Source organism: Sciurus vulgaris (genome assembly GCF_902686455.1).
Source record: "Sciurus vulgaris genome assembly, chromosome: 15".
NCBI classification, from domain to species: Eukaryota; Metazoa; Chordata; class Mammalia; order Rodentia; family Sciuridae; genus Sciurus; species Sciurus vulgaris.
The window spans coordinates 11,369,566-11,382,620 of NC_136476.1; the positions used below are offsets into that span (position 1 = coordinate 11,369,566).

Consider the following 13,055-nt stretch of genomic DNA (forward strand, 5'->3'; position numbering starts at 1 on the left):
GATTCAGCATCTGTAACATGGGAAAGTAATTCATACTTCATGGGATGGTCCTGAGGACTGAATGAAAACAGTGTACTTCAAACATTTAGGAGACCACCTGGCAGAGTTGGTAATCTAGAATATTATTTTTTATGATCATGTTGCTTTTAGAGACTCACTGCCTTATGGAGGAATTGAATTGGAAAGGTTAAATATGACTAGGGCCTTTTTCATTTGTCTGCATATGCCAATCCTCCAGGGCTTGATTTGGGAAAAGTTGCCTCAGGAAGATCTCCATTTAGAAAGATTTTCTTCTGGAGACAGAAATTTAGCACCATGGATGTTCTCCCTCTTGTCTGTGTCTCTGTCTTCTGTAATCCATCTCCCTCGGATGTCCTTTCTGCTGTTTTTATTACTGGTCCTCGTTTTCCCATTATGCAATTTGCAAATGATACAAGCCATAACTTTTTTCTATTACTGAATGACATTGAAAAGACCTGATGTCAGCCAATCACATGACCAGTATTCAACCGGGATAGTCTGTCATCAAAGGACTTACATGATAAAATATTGCCCAACCAGAAATCCGATTGATTGACTGACCAATTACAGTTAATTCTCATTAATTGTGGCAGTTATGTTCCATAAAGACATTGCAAATAATTAGTAAATACTGAACTATTATTCCTAGGGGAAGTACAGGGTTAGGTTTCTGTAAGCCTCCAGTCACAACATTTTCATAACCTAATCAAAATATTAAATTTATTTTATGTATTTTTCTGTTTAAAGACACCTTATTAGTATACATTCATTAGCATTGAACTCAAGGCACCATAACATGTGCCTAAGCAGATCTTCTCTAACACATACATCCTCTGTGAAGCGTGTCATGACTTTCTTGCACTTAGGAACACTAAGGCAGCATTTTGGCACTGTATTTGGGGGAAATTTAAAATAGAAAAATCACCATCAAAAAGCACCAAAATGAGTAAAATACATCACCAAGTAAATTGAGAAAAAGCCACTTGTTTCCAGTGTGAAACTCAAGAAGGCAGAGCCTCACCTATGTGACTTCAGTTGGTGATGTGTACACACATGGAACAACTCAAAATTTTTGGCCACCCTACGTGTATTCACAGGTGACCAAAAAAGTGCTGCATGTTGATTATAGGATTACAAATAAGTCTCATGCAACATGCAAAGTTGCAAATATGAACTCCACAAATATTGAGGATTGACTGTTTGTTTATAAATTATAACTCATTGATTTAACATCTAACAAAAGTAAATTTTCTCCCAAAAGCCAATTTGATGATTATTTAGATAGGCTTTTTCTCTCACATTTTGACTGTCATTTAAAACATTTACCTGTCATTGTTTCCATCCATTTGCTTCTTTTGCTCATGGCATCCATTTTTTATCTCGTAAGGTACGATGAAGAGAGATCTTATAAGAGAAGTGTGAGGTAAAAATCTCCTGATAACCTTCACGCTGGATCCCCTGTGTGTGCACTCCAGTGTTTTACTCCTGGGTGACCTCAACATGCTACCAGAGCAAGAGGTTGTTGTATCAGTCCCTTGTCTACCATTTCTGGTCTTTGTCTTGTGTGTAAAGCTGTTGAGGTCAACCTGGTCTGCAACTGAAACCTACTAAACCAGATACACCCTTGACTTGGCCCAGGCTGCAAGCTAACTTTAACTGTACCCAACACACTGATGTGGATGTTTCCAGCTTTATTCAGCCAGCATGTTTCTGATCCCCTTGCAACTTTCATATATACCTTTATGAAGGAATTTGCAAAGTTAACACACGTGAACACCCAATGGGAGGAAATGACACCATATTTAACTGTGTCTTGATACTCCAGAGGATGGTTCTCAAAAGCAACCACACACCACTTATGTTTGGCTCTGCTTTGCTGGGTGATTCTCTCATGCTCTGCTTGCTTCTTTTTTGTTTCTTTTCTACATCAATAATTTTTGCTCATGCAGACTGGATGAAGAACTGAGGGAAGCATCAGAAGCAGCTAAGTAAGACTTGGTTTTAATTTAGCAGCTGTTGTGACTTTGGCTTAGATTTCAAGAATGAATGGGGAGAATCTGCATGCCTGGTGTGTTATTCTTGCATCCTGATAATAATGCTGCACTTTTAAAATTTCCTTTCTCCTATGGTAAATGCAATCTCTGCTATTCTTTCTATAACCTATTTTTCCCATGATCTTGGTTATCTTAAGGAAAGCATTTGTCACTGTTTAATTTTTTAACATACATGCAATTCTAGATACCACAACAAAAGAATTGTCACAGGCACTGACACATAGGATGTGACATCAGATGATCTTCGGGCTTACTGAAGAACCTCACACATTCATATTTATGAAGGAAATGATAGCAAATTAAAATTTAGAAGATTTTATAAGATCAGTTTTACGAACTTCAAAGATTTAAAATAATAGCACCATCTTATTTAATAACTTGGAAATATTGTTTAACTCAGAGCCTCCATGCTATTTTGAGAAATACAGAAAAAAAATCATTATTCACTATTGTTGAGGTATGATATACAAAAAGTAAAAGTCATAATGCTCATGAAAATATAAAATGAATACATGCCCATTATTTTATTAAACTATTTAATGCAGGAACCAGTGAAGTGTTAAAAATCAATTTGAAGAGCTTGGAAAATTAGATATCTGTAGTACTTCCCTCTTATCAGCAGGATTTGTTCCAAGACATTCCATGGATTCCTAAAAGCACAAACAGTATCAATCCCTAGATATACTAAGTTTCTTCCTATGATAAAATAGCTGTGATAAAGTTTAATTTCTAAATTAGGCAGAGTAGAAGATTAACTAGTAATAACAATAATAGCAACAACAATAATAATTACTATAATAAGTTATTTAAAACTTATGGATTATTTCTAAAATTTTCCATTTAATATTCTCAGACTGTGTTTAAACTGCTAGTAGAGAAATTACAGATAAGAGGGGACTACCATAGCAGCAATTTATAAAACAATGTTTGAGAAGGTGGTTGGGTTAAATACAAAACTGGTTAATGTCCAGTAGGGCAAAAAAAACATAATATTGGGTTATCAGAAAGTGTTTACATCTCTGCTGGTCATAAATCTGCAAGTTAACCTCTGCCCTTACAGAGCTGTAAAATAGTCCTAGAGTTAGTCCAGAGCTCCTCTGAAAAACTACCCAGTCATTTTTTGTTCCTTGTTCCTAGTTACAAAGAAAATTTTCAATGCTTTATCTTAAATGTAGACAAGTACTATTAAGGAGATCCTGCCATAATAAGTAAGCTGCTTCCTCATTTCAAATGTTGCTTACACTGTTAATTTTTATGGCAAACATTCATTTTAATAGATATTATGAAAGCAGGAATCCTGGACAATGTCCAAGCAGTTACAAATTCTAAATGAATATGATCTAAATAATGGAGTTTTTCTGCTTATTTGTAAATAAATGCCAATTCCTCATTAATACAATCCATTTAGACATTTTTTCTGTGATACATTTTTATTATAGGTAACTTATAAAATTATTTGTCTGTAGTATGAATCTTTTGTATTAAAAATGAAAATTTTTTGCTTTAGAAATTTTATCAGCAGTGTAGTTTACTGTTATAATATTCCTATTCTCTTTCTTTCAAGAGAATTGACATCCATTCAGATGAACAAAACTCAAACTTACACTCTAATAGAATCTTCTTAGTTTCTAATTCAACTATAACAAATAAGTAGTTGTGGAAAGAAGATTTTAGGAATCTAGGAAGCTTATGCTGGAGTCATGTATCCCTTTAGCATTTATATGCACTCAAATTGGTTTGTGTTGTGAGGTTCCTCAGAAAGAAATCTCAATGTATTCTCTTTTAGGATGATAATATATTTATGGAATTAAGGAATCATTTTCAAAATAAAAGAACAAGAGGAAACATCAATAATTTCCTAGCCAAGCCTATTATAAAATCAAGTTGTCAATTTTTTCTTTCATTATTGCCATGAAATTTTGCCTCCTTCAATAGATTTTTTTTTTTTTTTCCTTCCATGTTGATACTCCTCCTGCTTGGCTACCAGAGTAAAAGAGTTATTTTTGGTTTAGTCGTGTATCTTTCTCCTTTTACTCTCAAAGCCATCACCCATATCTAAATATTTCAGATGGCCCTGAAAGACCTTGGTCTCCCTCTTAAATAAGCACATTGATCATGCCTCATAGAGTTCAATAAATGTATTCTGCAAAAACTAATGCATGTGCGTAAGAGTAGTTCATTGCTCTTGAGCAGTAGCTATCAAATTTTATTGTACATCACAGTCACCTGGAGCACTTATTAAAACAATCTTCTGTCCTCATCTTGAGAGTTTCTGATTCAGCAAGTCTGGGGTGGGGCTGAAATCTGCATCTCTGACAGATTCCAATGATGCTGATGCTGTGAGTCTCTGCCTTAAAGGACTAAATTTAAAAAAAAAAATTTTATTTTTGGATAGGTCTTAGCAGTCTGTGCTCTTGCTTTGGATGTGGTGGGGTGGATAAGTGATTTTCCCAAAGAAACCTCCAATTGTTCCCATTTCGTTTGATGGTAAAATTGAAAATGCCCACTTACATATATGTAGGGAGAAAGCATTGTATTCTGTTGTCCCCATCAGTGACTGGAAATCCTTAGAATCCTACAATTTTGGCCACCAACTACATCTCACTGACTACCTTTAAGCCCTTGCAGCAGCTCCTAAGTCCTAGGACATACACTATAGGATGATTTGGGGTTCAGAAAACATGATCACTACAGATCTTGGTGAGAAGGCAGATACATCCAGGTTCTTTCTATTGATAGATGCACCCTGACTTTCCATGTGACCTTATTAAAAGCTTTGGTCTAGGTCTAACCAGAGGCAAACATATACTTCATCAAAGAACAAACCCTATGGGTCTAAGGTGTTGCTTCTTTCCATTAGCATTTGTAAACATTCTTCCTCTCCTGTCTGCACACACACACACCACCATTCAAATTGCATGCCAAATTGAGCGGCATTAGACTTTCAGAAACTGATTTGCTCAACCTGCTCTATCTTCTCTTTAAAACCTTAGATCTATACAGGAAGGAAAATACTTTTGAAAGATAAATACTACACACAGACCCATTCTTATTTTGTAAATGGGAAGAATCCATCTGCTGCCTTTAGAATGACAGAATTAAATGGTTTGCAAATTGCTGTTTTCTTTGGATTACTCAAAATTAAAAAGCAGAAAGACTGGGTTTGGAAAACTGCCCTCTCTTGATTCCACTCCAGCTTTGCTAGGTTTTTCTAGCACACTGTCAACACTTACTTGACTGTCCTTGTTCACTAGAGTTGCCAAATATTCTCTAGAAAAATACCAGACCACCAGCAGGAAGGGTGGAGACTGAGGAGGGGAAAGCCACTACCCTGCCTGGGGAGATAGCCTTCAAAAAACCCTAGCCCCTAGCCTTGGTCCCTGAACTTCTTATATGCAAAGAGATTAATTAGCTTGTGAAACTATTCACATTATGAAAGGAACTCTTGCCTTTAAAGAGGAACATAGACTCCCTTTAAATAGTGTTCACCAATAACAAACATCAAAGGGGGAAGAAAAGTAAAAGTTGAAGTATACTAAGTGTTAATCAGAAATTAATATAAAGCAAACTGAAATTTGCTTACAGGAATTACACCAATATGAACTATCAAAACCAGCTAATATTACAAAAAATAATAAACACCTTCAAAAACTTTCAATGTATTATTTTAGGGAATTATATTTTTCCTCCTGGACACACCTGGTTTAGGTTAGTGTTAGGATTACCTAAACCTGATCAGCTATATAGAGTGGTCATTGTTCTTGATTTTTCTATAACACCAAAGAAAGGTGACACCAACATTTTTTTCTTTTAGTGTCTTGGAAAATCCTCCTTTTTGTGAAAACTGAAAGCTAACTGTGTTCACATGTAAACAAAAATTAGGCTGCATGAGAGGGATTTTCCTCTGTGTATAAAATATTTGATTATTTGGAGTACAAATAAAATTTACAATATTATGTTCACTGAATAAGATAGAATTGAAAAGTCAGGAAAAATGACCAGATCAGAGAAAACCACAGCAGGTATTTGACAATTTTGAATCTTTCTCTTAATGTTACTAAATCATGGGCAATCACTATATTTCAAAGCCACCATGGAAAAAGTCACAGCTTAACCTCGTCATCTTCTCAGATATAGATTTGCTTGGTAGTAGCAATGAGACCACATTAAACAGTTTCAAATGCCCCAGATCAGTGGTGCTGACTTAGCAGTATGAGTGGAGAAAATGTTGACTACTTCCTATTTTTTCCTTGCACTCAGAACTGGCTGCCTTTACAATGATCCAGAAATGTCTTCTATGGAGAAGGAGTAAGAATTCACCATCAATAAAGCTATGTGATTACTTGTGGTGTTGTATAGTGGGCCTCTGGGGGGGGGGGGGGGAACGCATCCAGGATTGGTTAAAGCCCGTTTAGATGTTCAGCTTTCATGTGCTTCATTCCTGAAATTAGAAACTCAGAGAAACTTGCCAACTTCATGCTCTCATTTGTGATCACCAGTAAGGACAATCTAAGTCTTTATGTGAATTCTATTTTTCCAATCCAAAAGTGCAGAGAACATGAATATTGGGGCCAGATGTAAGAACAGTTGGGCAACTCTGCTTTCTGAATGACATCATCTGTTTTAATTACTGAAAGCTGGAACTTCCATGTGAACTTAATATTTTAGGTGGCTAGGGAAGAAATATCCTTGTTTTGCAAATTCTAGGAAGCAGTTGAGTCTGCATGGGACTTGAGGAATGATCTAGTTGGATAATTCTCATTTTATGAGAAATAGAAATCGGACACATTGCTTTCATATCATGTGCCAGACTCTGTAAAACCTCGCATACAGTATCTGGTTGCAATCCTCAGAATAAGCTTCTGAGGTATATTTTACAGATGAGGAAAGATAGGCATAGGCAGATTATCTGACAAGTCCAGTGTTTTACAGTCACAAAAATGACCCAGAGCCAGGTATGGTGGAGCATGTCTGTAAACCCAGCTGCTCAGGAGGTAGAGGCAGGTGGATCCCAAGGTCAAAGCCAGCTTCAGCAATTTAGCGAGGTCCTAAGCAACTTAGTGAGACCCTGTCTCAAAATAAAATATAAAAGGATTGGGAATGTGGTTCAGTGGTAAGTGTCCCTGGGTTCAATCCTTAGTACCAAAAAAAAAAAAAAAAAAAAAAAAAGCCAAAAACGAATAAAGCAACAACAACGAAAAACCAGCCAGAGCTGAGATTTGAACCTTGGTAATACAGATCCACAGCCAATGATTTTTAAATCTGAGAAAGGTGGTCTACATTCATAAATGACTATGTCACCTCTCACCTAAGAGAACAAAGTTAGTTAGTACCAGGACAGTTTCAGGGAAAAAGTGGTAGTCACAATCTACTCTCAGGAAGAAGTTGACTACCCAATAATGGGCTTCTAAATTGGTTTGACTGGTGGATAATTTAACATTGTCCTTGTTCCCAGGAATCAAGGAGAGGCAAAAATCAAATTTAAATGTGTCTCTATCATCACCATTTTTGGGAAAATCATAGTGCAGTAGCTCTACAGTTGCCATGCCTGACAGCCTAAAGGAAGTTTAGGAACAAAACTCCAGAAAGAGAAAGTCCCATTTGAAAAGGGCACAAAGAACAGATGTTATAAGGGGACATTTCAAATCATGCAGCTATTTTTCTGAACGTCGCTCTTGTCCTACCTTTTGAGATGATGTCAGTACTTGCTTCAAGCAAATTTCCATGTGAAATTCTGCAAAGCATACATATCTCAGTCCCTTAGTCCACCATATTTCATTTTGCAAATATACTACATTTCCTCCCTTAGCAGAACAGCCCCCCCTTGATTCATTAATAGCTATGGCAGTTAACAAACTTTGCTGCAGGAGGCATGTACCAGTCACTCACAGGCTTATTGCTGCTACATCTTCGGGCTTACCCACTCCTTTGCCTGCCTTGTCTGTTTGCTCCTCTTTGGTCTAAAGGGCTGTTGGAGTTGAGAAGAAGGTAGAATATTCCTTCTTGTTTCGGTTCATTCTAGGGCTGGGCATGGGGGTGGGGGACAGGGAGGAGGGAGGAATGCTACAAATTGTTAATGTCACTTCCCAATTTTTTAAAGAACACATTCTCCTGGAGGACTTCCCTTTTGGTCAGGTTTCTCTTTCACAAGACTCAACTGGGACACATGATCACCATAAAAAGACTGAGATCCCAGATGGGGGGCAAGAATGAGCAAGATTTTTTCCCCCTGACTTCCTACGCCAGATTTTTGGCTTCCGTTAGTTTTAGAATGAGGAGCTTCATTACCTTTTGGCTTCTGTTCACTCCAAGTTTTCAGGGACAGAGAAGAGTCCTGCGTGGAAGCATTTTATACCTTCTGTCGCTGGTACTGAATGGATGAATTACAAATGGGCATAAGATTTTCCAAGGGACTCACTTAAGCCAAGAATAAAATGAAATGTGTGCTCATTCCACAGCAGCCATAGTGGCCCCTGACTGCTCGGAGAGGGAGAAGGGAAACATGTCCATCTCCCCTTCTTTCTACATAAAACACAAATGTTTTTATCGTTAAACAAGATCAGCAGACGCTTAGTCAGAAACCTCATTTAATACAAATTAGATGGCCTAAAATGACCTCACATAAAATTTATCTGAAGGTCGCTCTATCTCATTGTAAAGCTGATGATAGAGAACTAAGCTCATCTGAGGAATACTCCTTTGACATTCAATTCTGACTAAAAACCATTTTTTTCAAATACAACCTTAGTTTTTAAAAATAGACCTCAGTGCCTATCTATTTCATGTTTAGTTTTGGATTTTATTCACTTTTATAATTATACATATTATATATGATTCATTAATAGCTATGGCAGTTAACAAACTTTGCTGCAGGAGGCATGTACCAGTCACTCACAGGCTTATTGCTGCTACATCTTCGGGCTTACCCACTCCTTTGCCTGCCTTGTCTGTTTGCTCCTCTTTGGTCTAAAGGGCTGTTGGAGTTGAGAAGAAGGTAGAATATTCCTTCTTGTTTCGGTTCATTCTAGGGCTGAATACATATATATAATATGTATTTTTATACATATTATATATGACTTTTATTATTTTATATATATTGAAAAATATAATCAAAGATGGTTATATTTGGTGAGACATAAAGTAGTAGGATTGTTACTAGTTTCATTAACTACACACACACACACACACACACACACAAAACCTGTTATATCAAACATCAATCTTCAGAGTAGTTTCTAATTTTTAGAAAAACTATCCATCTTTGACATCTTGCTTTCCATAACTGGGCAAATAATTTAAGTCTGTCAGCTTTTGATTACTGAGAATGGAAGGAAAGAATTAATTTCCAGGTTTACAAAAAAGTCAGAACAACAACAGCAACAAAATGTGTCTGGAGTTGGGCATTATGGTATAAGTGTTGGCTCAGATTTTTATTAGGGTCCCAGAAGGTGAAACCAAGTGACCATGTACTTTAATCTTCACAGAATGATTTCAAGGATTCTAACCCACATTGAAACTTTTCAGACAATGTGCTTCACATTCTCACTAAATGAGTACCTTGTTGGCCTGTGAGAGAAACTGAGTCAATTTCATGAAAGACTAAAATTCCAGTAGCCAAATTAAACCTAATACAAATCTAATACTAACTGCAGTCAAAGGTAGCTTTTAGAACATAATCAGGATTGTTTTTTAATGACCTGTTAAAGGTATGTTAGAAAAACATACAAAGGTCACAGGGGATAAAAAGCGGACATTTCCTAAGTAAAACTCTTCAAATAAGACAGCCAGTCAGATCCTTGAGGGCATAAAAAATATAAATATTCACCTGGCCCCTATGACATTCAGCATGACCAGGCTCTGAAAACTTAAGGAGATAAGATTATTATAAGTAGAGTAAATTAAGCGAAGAGATGATTTGAGCTACTGCTAATGACAGACGGTTGATATATTCCCTATATACGACTGAAAACACTTCAGACTTAAACCTCAAGCTGTGAGAGAGGTATGATTGTTCCAATGTGCGATACAGAAATGGAAACCTAGAGAAGATAGGTGATGTGGCCAAATGCCCACAGCTAGCACACAGTGAAATTGCTGAGGGTTTTTCAAAAGAAAGATGCATTACTACTATAAACTAGATGAACAAGCGGCCTGAGTTAGCAATGATTTGTTTGCAAAGCTATGGAAAGATTGCTCCACTGCCCTAAGTTCCTCAAGGAAAGCACAGTAACCTTTGCAGCATAAATCTATAGACTTAAGGCTCTGGGGTGCAGAGATAAGGAGATCTGCAGATACTTCCTAAATTGCCTTTTTTCAAAGCAATTGTTTGTCTTTTTTTCATGACTGAAATTCTTCCTCTGTTCACTGGCTTTTAGTTCTCTTCTCGCGTAGATGTTCTGAGATGTTGTGTTATGTTCACTCAGAGGTAGAAGATGGATGCATGTGGCTTGAAATTTTTTTTTTCTTACACTGATCAGGAATCCATATTCCAAACAAACTGGACAACACTCTACTACTGTGCTTACACTCCAGACCTTAAAGAAATTTTAGATTTTTTCCCCTAAATACTTGGGAACCCACCAGATACTCTTAAAAACAAACTTTTCTTTAGTAAAGTTCCTTTTCATCAAAGTAGGCTAACCTCTTTAATTCTTTGACTCCTAGAAAATGGGTTTTCAGTTTTTGATGTTGTTGTTTTGCTGTTATTTTACTGTTTACCATTTCTTACTATTTAGCACTTGTCAGACATTACTTATTTCCGGCAGATTAGTTGCTTCACAAGTGTGTTAGAGTTCTCCAGAAAAATAGAAGCAATAGACACACACACACACACACACACACACACATGGGGATATATTAAATTGGCTCATACACTTCCAGAAGCTGAAAGTCCCACTATGGCTGTCTGCAGACTAAAAAGCCAGTAAGCTGCTCAGTAAAAGAAGCTGAGCTTCAGAACAAAGAATAATGTAGTCCTTACAAAAGTCAAAGGTCCAAAACTTGGCGAACTGCTGGTCCAAATCTGCTTTCAAAGGCTGAAGAACTTGAAGTCCAATATTCACCAGTGACAGTAACAGAAAAACATGTCCTCTCAGGAAGGGTGAGTACCACCAGGAGAGCAAGCTTCCCCCTCTTCCAATTTTTTGATCCATTCAGGGCCTCAGCCTATTGTTTGGTGCCACCTACATGCCAATCATCTCTGGAAACACCCTCACAGATATATCTAGAAGTGTGCTTTACCAACTCTCTAGTCCTCCCTCCCTTAATCCAGTCACATCGACTCCCAAAATTAACCAGACAACAAAGAAAGGGCATTTACTAAAAAGTGACAGATTCTTGTCATGTTCCTTATCCAAATTGACTTTAGGAATGAGCCTCAACGCTAAACTTTTGCTTCACTGGATCATTCTGAAAAGGCATAAAATGCTTCCAGAAACATTGTTGTAAAAATAAGCAATTCCATCTTTTTAGAGAAAAGCTTGACAACTAGAAGAGAATTGTGTTCTGCCAGATTGTTCTAGTATAAAAAACCTGCATGACTTATTTACAGTAAGTCTTTTAAGGAAAAGAGCAAACACACGCCACCCAAATCATTCCTGACTATTTCTCATTGGGTTTCTTGTGTTTCTCTCTCTCTCTCTTTTTTTCCTTTTCTTTTCTTCACAGTATTGATCTGAAGCTGAAAGAAAAGCCCTAGTGGAGCATGGCTGGGGATGATGAGGAGGCTTTTGCTTCGTGGTACTGCTGAAACATATCTACCTGGAAGAGACAGGGCTGATGTTACTTTTTTTCCACTTTGCACTACGTGGTGCCATTCTAAATTTCTAAGGGAAAAAACAGGAAGAGAATTTGTTTACTCTTAACATGTTTTATGAAATTGTGTGTATTTTCCTATTTTGCCAATTATGTGCCTCAAAGATTTTAGTTGAACCTTAGCAAGAAAGTAGGAACTTCCAACTCAGTGTTTTAACCCTTGGTGCAGTGGTATTTGGTCCCTTAGTCTGGCATTTACCCATAAGATAACTTAAATCCACTATTAAGCATCTGTGGATTTGTTTCCATAGTTTAGCTTGGATTTCTCTGTGATGATCACTTTAGATTTAAACTACAGAGGGCTCAAATCTCCCCAGAAAAGTGGTTCCCCATAACTCTACCTTTAAAGTTTCTAGCCTGCTTAGGACAGCCATAAACCATTCACAAGTATAAAACCATCATCAGCTAAGTGCCCACTTTTTTCTTGTTCACATGAGTCTTCATTAACTTCTCAAAGGGAAAGTAGACTTTCTAATTTGTATCAATTTTATTTTAGTTATCATGATTTAGGTAAATGGATCTTTCTTTAAAAAAAATTAATCATTTCTCCAATGAGAATCTGCCAGATTGTTCTAGTATAAAAAATTGTGAATGTTGCATTTTGAGCAACTGTCTATGCTTCAGGCCACCAACTGGGAATCTAAGGTAGCTCACTCAAAAATTATTTGGTACCATATAACTTTCCAAATTTCCTTCTCACATGCATTATAAAAAAGTGATCTGCTGCCTGGTACAGTGGCACACGCCTGTAATCTTAGCAACTTGGGAGGCTGAGGTAGGAGGATCACAAATTCAAAGCCAGTCTCAACACCTTAGTGATGTAGGTAACTTAGTGGACCCTGTCTCAAAATAAAAAATATAAAGGGCTGGGGATGTGGCTCAGTGGTTAGGCACCCCTGGGTTCAATCCCTGGTACTGGGGGGAAAAAAAAAGTGATGTGCTTTAAGACACTAATTGGATCACAGTTTTAAAATTAAATGTATGTTCTATCATTTATAAAAATATTTCCTTTATAGTTTTCTTATGCCCTTTAAAATGCCAATATAATTTCAAATATTTTGGGCCTCCAGCAGACAGGTTAGCAAACTATGCCAAATCTGGGGCACTACCATAAGCTAAGGATGGTTTTCATATTTGTGGCTGGAAAAAAAATTGTTTTAATGTTTC

General features: G+C 36.9%; 1 protein-coding gene across 6 annotated transcripts in view; it reads left to right on the top strand.

Annotated features, from left to right (window-relative positions):
* The window catches only part of PRUNE2 (prune homolog 2 with BCH domain), a 255,008-nt gene extending 242,566 nt beyond the window's left edge, over positions 1–12,442 (top strand). The window contains exons 17-20 of one of the 6 annotated variants that reach the window (XM_079112083.1): positions 1,409–1,444; positions 1,971–2,009; positions 6,336–6,383; positions 11,742–12,442. In XM_079112083.1, coding sequence (XP_078968209.1) covers positions 1,409–1,444; positions 1,971–2,009; positions 6,336–6,383; positions 11,742–11,772 — 154 coding nt within the window. In that variant the 3' untranslated portion in view covers positions 11,773–12,442. The remainder of the gene's footprint in view (positions 1–1,408; positions 1,445–1,970; positions 2,010–6,335; positions 6,384–11,741) is intronic. The other 5 variants (XM_079112086.1, XM_079112085.1, XM_079112084.1 and 2 more) reach the window with 5 other exon arrangements.
* Positions 12,443–13,055: the final 613 nt, after the last annotated feature.